This window comes from Oxyura jamaicensis, chromosome Z, assembly GCF_011077185.1.
Source record: "Oxyura jamaicensis isolate SHBP4307 breed ruddy duck chromosome Z, BPBGC_Ojam_1.0, whole genome shotgun sequence".
Classification (NCBI taxonomy): Eukaryota; Metazoa; Chordata; class Aves; order Anseriformes; family Anatidae; genus Oxyura; species Oxyura jamaicensis.
Genome location: NC_048926.1, coordinates 22,302,788 through 22,319,128, shown reverse-complemented (window position 1 = coordinate 22,319,128; position 16,341 = coordinate 22,302,788). Strand labels below are relative to the sequence as shown.

At 35.1% G+C, this 16,341-nt stretch overlaps 1 protein-coding gene across 2 annotated transcripts in view; it reads right to left on the bottom strand.

The window, feature by feature from the left end:
- Window positions 1–4,894: 4,894 nt before the first annotated feature.
- RGS7BP (regulator of G protein signaling 7 binding protein) overlaps window positions 4,895–16,341 on the bottom strand; it is a 43,441-nt gene continuing 31,994 nt past the window's right edge. Inside the window, exons 4-6 of one of the 2 annotated variants that reach the window (XM_035309110.1) lie at window positions 10,208–10,352; window positions 8,714–8,784; window positions 4,895–5,949 (exon numbers count right to left, since the gene is read on the bottom strand). In XM_035309110.1, coding sequence (XP_035165001.1) covers window positions 5,858–5,949; window positions 8,714–8,784; window positions 10,208–10,352 — 308 coding nt within the window. In that variant the 3' untranslated portion in view covers window positions 4,895–5,857. Of the gene's footprint in view, window positions 5,950–8,709; window positions 8,785–10,207; window positions 10,353–16,341 lie in introns of those variants that run through there. The other variant, XM_035309111.1, reaches the window with a different exon arrangement.

The window sequence follows — 16,341 nt, the reverse complement described above, 5'->3', positions numbered from 1 at the left end:
TATTTTATTTTATTTTATTTTATTTTATTTTATTTTATTTTATTTTACTTTATTTTATTTTACTTTATTTTATTTTATTTTATTTTATTTTTTTGTATTTTCAACTAGAAAAAAACTAAATGGTTACCCAAATTTCTTATACTTTTTTCTTGTAATGAGTTTATGATTATCTGTAAAATATTCCAACTTTGAATAAGTAAGATCTCAACAGTACAGGCAGAAAACTCTTTATTTCCTCAACCTTCCTGTCACTGATTAATTGCCAGTATATAGAAATAATCGGAAAAATCAGTTGGTCACTGTTAGACGTCTCTTCAAAATATTTCTTTTTATGTTGTAAAATTCAGTGTGCTCCTGGACTGTCTTTCATGACAAGGAAGGCTAATACTAGAGTCTTGCTTGGGACTTGACAAAGATCTAAGTCTGTAGCTGTTATATTTCCCATTTTTTTTGAGCTCTGTATGGGTAGGAAAACACTTTGCAGTAGTTGTTTAAAATAACTTCATCAATCTTAGCTAGGATATAGATTATTAATGATCATATGGCTGAGATGAGCACTATTTAGAAAGAAAATCACATTCTGGCAGCTGCTTTGCAAACAGTATCTCATTTAGAAGTAGATAAAGAGTCCCAGATCAGAGCATAAGACATTTGCTTCATTCTCTCATGTCTAGATCAGATCCAAAATAAAATTTAGCAGACCTTAGGCAAATCTAGGTACCAAAGACCAATACTTTAATTTTGAAAATGGTAACTGGTCAAGCACCTGAGTTTGCGGTTTGTGGATAGCAATTTTCTATTGTTAAGAACTGGAGAATGAGAGAGTAACCCCAGGCTGTTAACAGAATTGGGCCAGCATTCCCCAGCTGCCTCTTCTCCTTTCCATTCCCCAGTCTGTACCAGGTATTCCCTACTCTTTGTATCCCAGGAGCTCACATATACACACTTATGTATTAGCAACTCCTTTTTTATGAATTACCAATAGCAATACTTGTTACCATACCAGGATGCTGGCAGATTGTGGTTCTAGTTATAATGTAAAACATATCAATAGCTTAGAATCAATTCAGGGTTTTATAATGCCAGTATACTTTTGACAAATCTGTGTAATGTTTCAAAGTCATCTACATATTTTATGCATTAAATATGAATAATTCAACAATGTTTCTGGAACATAAGTCCCTCTTATGTATTATATGTAAATAGATTTAGACTCAACAGTACATGCATTTATAAAATACCAACATAGAAGCTAGTAGAGTTCTACTTGTGCAGTCACCTCACAGGTTGCATGAAAAATATGCTGTGTATATATTTTTTGGTCAATATTTTCAACATATTGCAAGTGCAAGGTCACCAGGCACTTCTAAATCATTGAAGTTATTTATCCCTTGCTGACTGCTCTTTATTTCTGACACAATGGGAAGGTACAAGTATTCTTTAAAGTTTTATTAAATTTATTGGATCTTGTCAAAGTCTCACAACTTTCTCTCTCTTTCTCACTCCACCCCACCCCCACCCCAACTACCCACTTCACCACTATATACCCACTAAATTCAAAGCCTTGCTTCTTTTACATTTATGATGCTTGTTCATTCACATGTGAAGAAGCTAGTTCCTCACTGCAAGTTGAATTTTCCTTGACAGCATATTAACAGGTTAACCTCAGGGGCTAAGTAAATATGATGTCAGTGCTCAAAAACAGTTTTGTTAAGCTTGTTGTTGTAGTCTCTAATACTGTTCTGAGATACCTTTGTTTTCCTTTCGTTTACTGTATTAATTCCACTGACTTTCTGTCTTTATATCTGCAGTCTCTAAATCTGCTTCAGATAAAGTAAGTTTTGGGCTACGTAATTAATATCTCTTACAGCAGTCCTAGCCTTATCAGAAGAAGACTAGATGAATTCTAGGTTTCAAACTCTTGTATTTCATTTAATTTATAGTTATATATTTATCTTATGGTGAAAAATAAATGTCTTTGTATTGTGTCTCATCCCAAGTAGGCCTGTTGAGGGATCAGAAGGTAATAAGACTTAACTAGTCAAAGAAACAACATTTTACTGCAATCTTCAATATGTATTTACTGTCTATTTCTCTATGCCTGTATTTTGCTTTTGCTCTGAAGGCTTTATGCTGTACATAGATAACTGAGTATTTAGACAGGTGTTTTGTACAATATGAAATATCTGTGAAAAGAAGAAAGGTAATACAAATGATGGGTTGTTATAAAGAATTTGGTTTTGATCTGAAAATATGGAGCTTTTTGTACAAAGCCTTGATAAGAAAGATTTGGTGGGTGCAGGAATTATGCTTATTGTTTCTTACCATGCAGAAGAGTTGTGGTACCTTTTTTCCTTTCAATTTTTAGTGAAAGAAAATCCTCTGTATTCCTGAAGAAGCCAATTTATCCCTTAGCACCTCTTCAGTTTGGATACTTACTAGGCCTTGTATCATGCCCACCATCTATTAAAGAATAACTGGAAAACAATCCATTAGCTCCCAATCACCAACATTCTTTAGGCTTGGAAATGAAAGCATGTGCCCATTAGGATCAGTAGACTTTATCATAAATACCAGGGACTGAAGAGCAGCTGCAAAATTGATGAGAACTATGGAGAGGTTTCAAAATGAACAAAGATTGAAATTCTAGTTGTCTTTAGTTCAGTCTTTAGTTCTTTTGAAGAGGAACAAGTAAAGTTTACAGAATAACAAAAGATACAAGAATGTGCATATTACTGTTTACTTCAAAACAGTGAGAACAAAAAAGACTTAGAACCTTTAAAGACAACGTACATTAATCTTCTTCCATCAAAGGATGAGCTGAAGTTGTGCAGCTCACTGTGATAAGACTGATGTCAAGAGCTTTGCATAATTAACTAACATGTATACATTTGTCTCATTAATACATATTCCATTGCAATAAATTCAATAAAAATACAGAGATATGAACTGTCATGTAACATAGCATGTTAAATTCCATGTGACAAGAGCTGGGCAGGTACTGCACTAGACATGCCTACTGCTTAATCTGCCTTTATTTGAAAGTAGTTATTAAAAAAAGACACCACACTGACCTGATAGCGCAATTTCTGTGTATGTACCAATATAACAAGATTTTAAAGAATTAACACTATATGCTTGTGTGAAACTTGCATAAAGGCCATCTGCTTTCTCTCTTTCTCTCTTGCTGCATATACAATATTGCCGTCTTCTTTGTTTTTTTTTTGGCATTAATGTCTACAGGATTAATGAAATAATGTCTGTCTGTTTTTTTAACTTACAATGAATCAAAATCAATTGGTTAACTGTGGTTACAGGTCATCACCCAAAGTAGTATTTTTTAATAGCCATTAAATGTCAAGAGCTTTTTTTTTTTTTTTTTTTTTTTTTTTTTTTCCCCCAGTTCTCTTACTTGCAAAACCCATCCTGTCTCTGGGAATGGAGGTACAGAGCACATCTATCAGTTGGAAGACTTTTAATGGAAACATGTCAATGCTGCCATCTCTTGGACATTCTGTTACTATTACAGAAATATAGTATCTGATTAAGACATTCCTGCAGGGAAATTGTCGTAGATTTGTGGATTTTGACTCCATGCTTCTTTAATACATGCACATGCTGTATGTGCACATGTGCACACACTGTTTTGTGACCACATAGGGGTATTCCCATGTTAAATGTGGTATGCTCTGAAGAATGTGACCTCAAATCATAAAATGCATTGGAGTTACCTTTTTCGGTACTATATAAATAATAAAATTGTGCTTGCAGCTATGTGTTCTTGAAGTATGTACTCATGCATTCCTCAGATGGAATTCATTTTACTTATGGAAACACGCAATTTCTATTATCATTATTATTATTATTATTTTTCCATGCATTTGTCCTCTTTGCATTTAAAGAATTTATTTGGGGGCGATTATTCAAAAATATTTTTTTCTGTCTAGAAGAGCGAAAGGTGAGCAGATGACTACAACCTGGGAAAAAAACAACAACAAGAACAACAAAAGACTGTCTGCTGTGTCTGAGTGAAAGGAGAAATAACCTTTCAGGGAAATGCTGGAAGCTCTGTTGCATAACTTCCTGAAACTGGAATGGTGTGCCTCTGATGCGACCACTGTTCAGAAAGAAAAAAATCCTGTCTTCCTCTCTCTGGATTAAATTAGTTCTCATTTTTTGAGTCATGCAGTACACTCATGCTTCTAACAATGTGCATGTTTTCTTACTTTTTCAGCAGAGAGCTGAAAAAGTTTTTCAGCATTTTCATGAGAAAAAAAATGGTAGAAAAATGAGTCAGAACAAACTTAATAGCTGCCAGATACAATTCAGTCAATCGCTTTCTGTAATGAACTGTTTTTGGGACTGTCTTGCCAAAAAAAACAAACCAAACCAAACCAACCAACCAACCAACAAACAATAACAACAACAACAACAACCAACCAACCAAAAATATCCCACAATCAAAACGTGAAGTATATAACTGTATAGGTGTTTCCTGTGGCAAGGAAACAATTCCTCCTTATCCACCCCTAAACCCTTATGCAGTAAGAAGGAATTTGGTTCCTGTTAATATGCTGTGTCACGATGGAGTGGAAGAAAGTCACCTTCCTCATATGTTACATGGGCAAGGTGACCTGTTCTGTATAATAGTCACAAATTAGTGTGACAAGTTTATTTCTGGTATCTTGCCTACCATCCTGAAATATCAGTACAAGTCTGGTGTATTAATATCTATTACTGCTACTTGCTGTCATTTTAGCATTTATTCCTTATAATATTTTGTCTGTTTGTAAACACACATCTTGAAATGAAAAAAAAAATCAAAGCTTTTTATAGTTTCTTGACAATAAAATTAGCAAGAACACATATTCTGGCAATATAACTAGACACAGGATAATTTAAATAAAAAAACTTTATTAACAATGTAAAACGTTTATTATCTTACAGTCTGAGATAATTCTGGCATGCCCTATAAGAGTTAATACTTAGTGATATGCAGACACCATGCTTTAAATTCTATTGGAAACAAAATGGGTTTGTGTTGTGTTTTACATTGTTTATTTTACTACATCTTCATTTAATAAATCATTTATTTATTTATTTTCCCAAAAGCCTGTAGAGATATAGAGATAATATTGGCTTAAAAGGAAATCTGTTACTTCTATGCATTGTACAGTACATAGATATTATGATTTCTCTGTATTTACAAGTTCTAAATACTTTTATATATGGTTTGTGTATCATAAATTAAGATATTTTTCTATGAAGCTTTTAAATTGAGATATAGTGGAAGACTAATTATGAATGAGAGCACAAAAAGCGACTGGAGATTTTGTGCAAATTCTGTTACAATATTGTTTAAATATTTTAGAAGTTTAATACTTTTGCTGTTAAATAGTTTTCTATGCTTAAAGACTGTTAGAATATGATCAAGTATTTCAATATGATACTAATGAGAATACTGTACTATGCACAAACTTTTTGCTGTAGTTCAAACAATAAAAAACTTAAAAATGACCTATCAACCATAATTCACGTTTTTTTAAAATTATTGTTATTATTATTATTATTATTTTTTCTCTCAATGGTTGAAAGTAAGCATGCAAAACAGACTTTAAAAAGTTCTAAAAACATTCTTAGTTATGCTAGATCTATTCCACAACTGGTTCTTCACCACCATAACTTTAAACTATTAAAACCCTTATTTTGAAAAGGGGGATGGAACAACAGAGAAAAAGGAATAGGCCAGCATAGAAAATATATTTTATAATCAAGAGAAGTAATGTTCTTATTTTCAGTGATGAAATGACAGTGGTTTAATTGAAGTTATGATTTTCTTGACATTTCTGTATTTAATCTAACTTGAGACAAGACAACACAGTCCAAAGAATCTTCGCTTCCGTCTTCTTACTAATGGGTAAGGAGTCAAGTTTAGGAGGCTGCTATCATCTGTAGTGAAAAAAAAAAAACAACACACAATTTAATATAAACATGCACTTTCACAAATGAGTTTATATTTTTTATGTGTCTTAAGAGCACCTACAAGACCAAGGACTCGATCCTGTTGTTCTAGGCATAGAGAAAATAATAACCTGAACTTTTTACATAAAATGCTATTAGGATTTCCTTGATAATGCAACAGAAGTTTTGGCAAGATTAATATCAGTTCAATGACACAACCTTAAGGAAACGATGCCTCCTTTAATTCAAAATGCTTATACTTACCTGAACGCATGCACTGTCAATGAAGTATCTTGAAAAACCTTTAGAATTTACTTTTAATTTCATACCAGAACTATGGCTAATAAGCATATTCTGCTCAGGAATGAATATAAGAATGTTCCTAGTCTTACCACATCAGGGACCTAGTTTTGGTTGTAGGCTCTAGACACCACTGTAATACAAATGCTTAAGAACATAAGTAAGACATCATTTAATATGATGTCTCCTAAGCTTACAAATCACATCAACTTAGCATAGTAACATTCCTGCTTTCACTTAAGATGATTCCATACAAAAAACAGGTCTGCAAGCAGTCAGTAACATTATGTAAAGCTTTAATGGGCTTGCAACCTTAAGCCTTTTGACTGTTGAAGTCAAAAGCAAAACATTCAATTAAATGAAAGCAAGATCAGGTCTTGTAAAGATCAATGCATTCAATAGCGTTCAGTCATCTTATAAACCATGCTTGTAATTCACATAAAAGCAAAAATTACAGTCCAGACCACATAGATTACCTATAGTGCTATTCATTTGCTCTATTTATATATACTTTAATGTAATTTTATCAATTAAAGGTCTTAGAATATTAAAAAAATAGATTCTGTATTAATAATGAATATAACTGGCCATTTCTGAGGCATCAGTTCTCAGAGGTCAGCTGTAAGCTACGATCATATTTGTGCTGTGTGGGAGCAGAAAACAAAACAAAACAAAACAAACAAAGAAAGAAAAACCCAAACAATCAAAAAAATGATTCCTGGATCCTGAGGCATGTCTCAGAACTTTCAAACTCTAATGTGTGTTTCCCAACCTGATGCATAGGTGATCAGTGATTTTTGTGCTAGTCGTGAAGGCTAGTATAGACACAAGACTGCAGAGAATTCAGTATGCCTTTGTCTTTGTTCTGAATTCAATTTCCTATATGCTTTATACCCTAAAATGTGTATTTTCTTTCCTTATTTCTACCATGCTCCCTTCTCCTAGGCTAGGCACAGACTTTATGAGAATTTCCCAGTCTTTATAATAGCACATCAATATCATGCATCATAATCACAGAATGGCTTAGGTTGGAAGGAACCTTAAAGATCATTCAGTTCCAATCCCCCTGCCATGGGCAGGGACACCTCACACTAGACCAGTCTGCTCAAAGACCCATCCAGCCTGGCCAAAAAAACTTCCAGGGATGATGCACCCACAGCTTCCACAGCCTCACCACCCTCATAGTAAAGAATTTCTTCTCTATACCTAATCTAAAACTAAATCTAAACACATTTCTAATTTAAAGCCCCTTGTCCTATCACAGCACTCCCTTTTACCTGCTCTAGGGAACCTGCTTTGGCAGGGGGTTTGGACCTGATGATATCTTGAGGTCCCTTCCAACCCCTGCAATTCTGTGATTCTGACGAAGAGTCCCTCCCCAGCTTTCCTGTAGGCCCACTTTAGGTACTTGGAAGGCTGCTGTAAGGTCTCCCCGGAGCCTTTTGTTCTCCAGGCTGAAAAACCCAAGCTCTCTCAGCCTGTCTTCACAGGAGATGTACTCCACCTCTCTGATCATCTTTGTAGCACTCCTCTGGACTTTCTAATGGGTCCATGTCCTTCTTGTGCTAAGCAATTCCCTTTCTCTTCCAAATTGTTTTCTATCAAGCCATCCCTCTTACTTGTATGATGAAATCATCCATTCTATCTTCATGTTTTTACATATTATTTTGAATGTTAGACTGCTTGGTTACTTGAGTTAAGCTCTAGGACACCCCGGGTGTACTTCATCAGCTGCTAGACTACACAGCATTTAAGAAATACACATTATCAAAAAGAAACAAACAAACAAAAAAGGAAATAATTATCTTTTTATTATTCTTCACATGAAGACAGTCCCTATAGGTGCTGAATATTTGACTGTTACGCCACAAAACGGAGGCACGTTTGCTAAATACATGTGTAAGATGGAAATCCTACTCCCAGTGTGCTATAGGATGCCTCATACCTGACTACTGGGAAAAGCAAGCTATCAGCAGTCTCCAGGCAAGTATCTCTTCTGCTTAGGGTCAGTGTCTTCTCATCGCTGAGTCATGATACAGAAGCTACAAACCTTGCAGAGGTAAAGCCTATCACTCAGCATGATCCCCATGATAGCCTGTGCAATTTACGCCTTCATTACATTTGAAAAAGAAAGCCTCCTGACACAGGGAATTAGTTACCTTCATCTCACCAGGAAAAGTCTATTATTTTATCTATAGATAACATATCTACAAACTTTCAGAATAATGTACTTTGAAGGGTAACGTTCTCAAGTAAAACTCGAGTGGACAAAGTTCACATATTAAATTCTGGCTCCACTGAATCAGTAGGGAAGGGATTTTTCTTTCTGTAACTTCTATAAAAAAAGAAAAAAAAAGGAAAAAAAAAACAACTAGATTTTTTTCAGATCTAATGGAAGGCAAAACATTTAATTATTTTAATTTTCCTTACATGAAGAAAATGTTAAACCTACCTTGATTTTTCAGTGGTAAAGGCATAGTCTCCCTGAGTTTGCTTAAAAGGTTTTTCATTTCTCTCATATCTCTGTAGAAACAAAAGTTGGAAGAGATACAATAGAATGGCAGCTGAAGACTCTAAATGGTGAATTGCTCACAGCATAGCTTTGTATGCTGAAATAATGAGGCAATAAACCAAGCTAAATGATACAGAAATGTATTGGGCAAGCATATAGTTCAAATGCATGTATCAGAAGGTGCATACCAAAATAAAGGGCAGAAGATTTAATATGGGTGCACTTCTAAGCCAGCCTGATTTTAACTTGTAGCTTTCAGTCCAAATTTATGATCCATTCTGGTTCTTGAGTATTCAATATTAAATGAATTGGTGGGCACAATGTGATCCCATGTGGCAAAATGCACAATACGCCTTACAATTAGCACAAACACTAATGTTAACCGTATCAGCTTTTTATAGCTTGTGCCATGAATGTGTTTTGTTGTTTAAAAGGCAATTATCATACATTTAGCCAATCTATGTTACTAAAGCTCCATGGCCAGCCATTAAGTGAAAATTTTGGAAACTGAGCTGTCTCATTCTTCTTAGGAGGACTTCGGCGTGACATTAGCAGTAGATGGAAAATATACTAACAAAATACGATCTCACAAAGCAAATTACATAAAGATACATTTTGAGGGAGGCCTGAGGTTGTAAAAAGGTTCCTGTTTTACAGATAGATAGCAGACCAGCAATTTTGTGTGCAGGCTCACAATGTCTTAAGGCTTTCAGAATTTAAAAGTAATGTGGTCTTGCCTCATTCATCTACATATAAAATGGTTTTTAGAAATGAAGCAGCATGACTGTCTTTCTTATTGCTCAGTTATATTTACCAAGTTACTCAATAGAACAAATTTTTCATAAAAGTAAACAGGGTAACCATTACAATCTCAGCAGCTGCTTATAATATAAAATCAAAAAGATATTTTTACAAAGAAATGTTGGTGATCAGGATTACTCCGTACTAAAGGGTCTCAATTTTGTCTTCCAACTGCAGCTAAGAGGGTAACAGAAGTCCACTTGTGGATGGTTTTTTCTTCCCCTCCTAAGGCTTCCGCATTCATTACTATGAGCCGAAACAGCTATGTGGACTACATTCTGTGCTTTTTATGAATAAAGAACTGAAGGCCAGCAGATTTTGGATACAAAATCAAAAGCCACTTAAGATGAGAAGGAAGCTCCCCTTTTAGAGATCCTGGCCCACGAGCACTGTAGTTTCCCACCCTTTGTTTTAGACAATTACCCTTTGGTAATCAGCCAAATTAAAAATGTCACTTCTGTCTGCCTTTCTTTTTGGATTTGCTCTCAGATATGTTACATATAACAAAAATATTAACAGCTATTTAATTTATTAACATCTTTTATGGTAGCAACAATGGCTGCCTAATTGGGAAAGACCAAATAAATTCTAGACAGAAATTTGTTTTACTTAAGAATAAAATGCTACACGTACCTTTCAGTGTTTTCAATATCTGTGGAAACCTGCCATAAATGTTGAATATCTGTTGGTGATGATGATGTGTCTTCCAAAATAGGTACTTCAGAGCTCTCTTCCACTTTAGTATCCATGATCTTGGGTGGGGCACAAGGCTCTTTTCCTTTAAAATATTTTAAAAAATATGTAATCCTGTTATTAACAAATTAAAATGTACACTCAGATTATGTCATTGATATTTTGGTTTTGATCTTGTGAATCCAGATTCTGAGCAAGAAACATTCAGAGACAGAGCAGGCCACACCAATCTGTTAATCGTGTTGCTGCTGTATGTTACTCCTGCCAAACTGCACAAAAATAAATATTATGCTGGCATGTGTGGTGCTTCAAATTTTACTTATTAAGTATCACAAAGATTTTAGGTTAAATTCCAGCAGCTGTAACATAAAATATGGACCAGAGGACAAACCAGAAATAAATAAATAGACAACTAGAGCATACATTCTAAAAGCAACTTCAAAAATTCTCACATTAAAGAACACTGTAATCCGTGTCTCTTAGTATTACTGCAGTACTAAGGGAAAGCAAAAGACAAAAATTTGCAGTTTCATTCTTGATGATGTTAATAACTATACATAGCTGCTGCCATTCACAGTCCAATATGCAATATATTCTGAATTTCCATGCTTATTCTTGCGTAATTCATGCTTACTATATGAAAATAAAATGTAGTGTTGGAACTGAGTGGGGGGTTCATCTGCCAGGGCGTTTGTCAGAGACAGAATGGAATATAGGATGTGGACTATGCAAGAGCATGCAAGAGAGTTAAGTATTGTGGGAATTTGTTGGTATCTTTGCAAACCTCTCATGGACAGCCAGCTTGGTACCCATCCCCTGTAGCATTAAGTACAGACCTGGTACCAACTATAGGATTGGAAAAATTATAATTGCAAGCACCATTTAAATAACAAATTTCAAATTGGAGTTCATTCCAAAGACATTATTGAGAAATTAAAGTTTTTCCTCTCTAATTTATCTCACAAAATTATGTAATCAATTTCAGAAAGAAACAAATGAAATGTTCTTAAGCTAGAAAAAAAAATCAAAGTTCAAAACAGTGGTACTGAGAAGTTGAATAGTAAATGTTTTTTCATCTAACAATGTTTGCAACTTGGAAAATTTTCTCATCTGGACAAACCTGAGTAACTTCTTTTAAAGTCTGACAAAGAACAGGAACAAGAACAAGAACATAGTAGTGGTACTTAAGTATTTTTTTTTTTTTTTGGCCATTAGAGACTACGATTACAGACCATTCCATATTAATTATGCTGACTCAACTGCTTGTGGAACAGCAGCCTAAGTCTACCTGTCAGATTATACATTTTACTGTACATAACTTTGTAGATGTATGTCCTGGTTTCAGCTGAGATAATTTTCTTCATGGCAGATGGTATGGTGCCATGTTCTGAATTTTTGATGAAAACAGTGTTGATAACACTCCGATGTTTTAGGTGTTGTAGAGCTGTGCTTGCACAGAGCCCAGGACATTTCAGCTCCTTGTCCTGCCCTTCCAGTGAGGACGGTGGGGGTGCACAAGGAGCTGGGAGGGATCACAGCCCAGGATGGCCAGAGGGATGTCCCATACCACATAGTGTCATGCTGAACAATCAGCTGGGTGTGGGTGGGGGCAATGCTCAGGGATTGGCTGTAATGTTTCTATTACATTATGCATCAGTCAGCAGGTGGTGAGCAATTGCATTGTGCATCATATTTTGTATGTATGTATGTATGTATGTATATATGTATGTATGTATGTATTATTATTATTATTATTATTATCATCTCTTCCTTTTCTGTCTTATTAAACTTCTTTCATCTCAGCCCATGAGTTTTACCTTTCATCTATTCTCTCCTGCATCATCACACTGTAGGGGTGTGAGTGAACGGCTATGTGGTGTTTAGATGCCCACTGGGCTAAACCACAACAGTGTAACTTTCAGATTAATTTTAGTTGTTAACTGCAGATTATGCTGTTATGATTGCAACTGTGCAATCTGAGTTGTTCATTTGTGTAAGCTCCACTATTCATTACTTTTCCCAGTACAAGGAGCCCATAACAAAAAATACTGCTACAAATAATTCACCACTTCTCTGTAAAAGGGGGTTTCTCCATATAAACTGTCTAATTTATTACCAGGTGTTATTACTGCAACTGAAATTAGTTAATTCTGCTATTATTTTGAAGTGTTGTGTTGGAACTCTGACCTGAACTTTGGTGACATGCTGTCAAGAACAACCCTGTCTATAGATGCTTTGATCAGGGATGTTAAAGGTGTTTCAATGGAAACAATACTGCCCCCAGATGAAAAAACCAGTAAAGATTCTTTTTTCCCAACTCAAGAACAGACTTACTGAGACTAATGTTCTTTTTGTTAGCACAAAGGAAGGCTCTTGTAGATTTAGCAGAATGAACGGCACAGATTTCCTTTCAATTGAAAAGAGTTCTTTACCAGTAATTCCATTGTATTGTGAGCAATTCATGAAGCTTTCCTTGAATTTCAGAGCATCTGCTCAATCACTTGAAAACAGTTAAAGAGTCAGCTAATAATAAAGGCTTTGCTTGAATAATGTATATGACTCAGGCTTAACATTCGTACTACATGGTACACACTGTAGGGAAACAAAAGCTCTTTAATCTTCTCTCCCCTCTACTGTGGGCAAAGATATCCTTTGTATTATATTACCAGTTCTTAAAAAGAGATATGAACCCTAAATTTTACTTTCTATTTACTCAGTGGGAAGACTTTCATTAATTTCAGTGGGAGTTTGATCATGCATACAATGTTTTCAGAGGTGTCGACACACAGTAGCTGTTTGTGCCAGTTGACTAGACAGAGACTCTTTTTACTGTTGCTATTTTAATACAAAACTCAATGTATTCTTTGTCTCCTAGCCTCTAATTCAACATATCTTTTTTTTTTTTTTTTTTTTTTTTTTTTTTTTTTTTTTAAGAAGTGGGCATTCACCTTTAGCATGAAATTAAATTAATTGAATTGAATAAGGCTGAAGCTCCAACTTGAATAAGGTTAAATAAGATAGAAAATGATCCTTCCAGTAAGGGTACATGCACCACCTGTGATTACTGTGCTTTATGTCCCTCACCTGTTGTGCTCCTTACTACTTCTGTGGTGACCTCTGTATTTGATTCTGTCATGCTGTCCTGTGTGCCTTCTCTTTATCACCACCTGTGTCTCAGAGAAACTTGCATAATGCATACATATGAGAGGTCACTCAAAGCTAGTTAGATTTTATTGCAGATGAATTGGAAAGATCTTTGAAGGAAATCAAAGAGAACACATCTCAAAAAGAAGGTAGCATTAGTATCAGACTTATTTGGCAATTAAGAATAAAAGCACTAGATCACACATAAAATAAACGAAAAAGAGAACATGAAAAGGTGAATAGGAAAGACTCACGTAGAAAGTAAAAAGGAAATGTGTTGCTGCAAATACAGCTATGAGCTTGATGTACTTCATTCTTGACCTATACTTGGAACTGCAGAACTCAAGAGATTGGCTCATTGTAAATATTAATATCAAGAACAGAAAGTCTGTGGAGGAAAATGTGTTTTATTCCTCCTTCTATATCTGCTTTTTTTTTCTGTTCATTTTGGCCTCTTTACAGTGTCCACACAGGAACGGGTGATTCTCTGGACAGTAAGTGTTTGTTACTCCACACGTGTGCTTCTCTTTTCTCATATCTGATCCTTCTGTCTGACCTATCTGTCAGTCTTCAAATAGAATGCTGAGATGGTTAAGCAATACTTCCTTTTTCCTGCAAAATTCTAAATGGCAAGTAATTTAAACAAAGCCAAATAAAAATCTTTTCACTAAACTGTGGGTTCTTTCTGTAATCTGTAATATAATCACATACTATCACATACTTTTAGGTGTTATTCTAAGGAAACGTATGTTTCTATTACAATATGCATACTGGAAAGACACCAGTTATCCTATGAACTTCTGGTATGGTACATAATACACAGTTATGTGTGATTTATTATCATTCTGATGTACCAACAATGGAAGAAATAGATTCCAAATTTACATCACAATAGTGTAGTATATTCTGTCCATAGCACGTAACCATAATTTTCCCATTGTGTTCAGTTCCTCCCTGTCTTATCTAAATATTCACAGAATTACAGAATTTCTTCAGGTAGCTACCACTCAGGTATCCTGGTGTTGGTATCCTTCTGCCCTCAGCTATGATTATAACACTCAGAGCAGCAATGGGACTGTTTATTTTTCTTAAGGCTTCCAAAAAGACTTGTGGTAAGAATAAACAACATGTAAGTTACAAGCACTAAGGTGTTTTGCATCTTAATCTGAGAAATCATTCATGTATAAACATATTTAGAAAAAGATAAGATATGACTTTGAGACCACTTCATACAAGGGTGTATCCTACCTGACAGTAGGAATTACCTCTCCATGGTTGTACATTAGTGTTTCACCAAGCTACAAACAGTATACCAGGTTCACCTGATTCTGAACCATAAGAATAAAATATTCGTACAACCAGATGATGTCGTGGTTGCAGCTAGGACAGAGTTAATTTTCTTTGTAGAGGTTCACACCATGCTGTGTTTTGGATTTTTTGATGAAAACAGTGGTGATAACATACCAATGTTTTAATTTTTGCAGAACAGTGCTTACACAAAGCCCAGGGCGTTTCAGCTCCTCATACTGCCCTGCCAGTGAGGAGGCTGGGGGTGCACCAGGAGCTGGGAGGGGACACAGCCAGGACAGCTGGCCCAAACTGTCCGAAGGGATGTCCCATACCACATGGCATCATGCTCAGCAGTAACAGTTGGGGTAAAGAAGGAGGAAGTGGGGACATTTGGAGGGATCTTTGTCCTCCCAAGAAACTGTTACCCTGAGCCTTGCTTTCCTGGAAGTGTCTGAACACCTGCCGGCCCATGGGAAGTAGTGAAGGAATTCTTTGTTTTGTTTTGCTTGTGCACATGGTTTTTGCTTTACCTAGTAAGATGTCTCTGTGTCAACCCATGAATTATTGCACTTTTACCTTTCTGATCCTGTCCTTCATCCCACCTGGTAAGAGTGAGAGATTGGCTGAGTGGCACTTAGTTGCCTGCTAGGGCTAAACTACAACACATGAGTAGTGAATTATTTAGTACAATCTCAGTATAAATGGCCACCATTTTCAAACATCACACTTCTTTGACAAGGTACCTTTAATTATTTTACAGCATATTTTGAACTCTGGAAAACACCCTAAGTTCATTTTAACCTTCAAAATTTTTGTCCCCTCTTGCCTTTGATTTGTTGATATGTTGTATGTTGTATAGAAAAATAAGTACCCTGTTCCAATACTGCATAACCAGGTAGCAGCATTATTGCAATCTGCAGTTCAGAATTTCTTAGAACATTTTCTAATATATGTAATTACACAGCCAAACAAGCCAATTATATCTGTAGATGATCCAAAGAAATTACATAGCCAAACAAGACAATTATATTTGTAAATGATCCTAAGAAGTTAATGGTTTCTAGGTAAACGTGTACAGGCATTAAACTTCAGTAACATATACTTCTACAGTGACAAACTATAATGATCCAGTGATTATAGTAATATTTTACAGGTCCTTACAATTAAAGATATATATTCTTATTATGAATATATATGAATAAGCAAAACTCTTTTATCTGTTATTTTTACACATTCAAATGCAATTAATTCCTTTATGAGGTATCAATGCAAACTTTCAGCCCAAAATATTTGTGACTGAATACACCAACACACTTAAAACTGTGAGGTAATTCTGCGTTTTCTCAGTGTAGGATCTTGAGAATCTCACTATTAGTTGAGAAATAGGATCATCACATCCAGCAGCCTCCATACACAAAAATATGTCAACTATTTCCTCTGATATCCAAGAGCTAAGACAGGTTTTGTTTGAAAAAGCAATAAAATAGTCTATGTTGGGAACATGCATTGTTCACAGAAGAGACATAAAGCATGTAAAGAAATTGGAGCTGAATTTTGCAAACATTTCAGAGAGGTACCTAAACTAATTTAGAATATCTTGCTTTCCATTAAACTATAATTCATGATTTTAGAAGTATTAC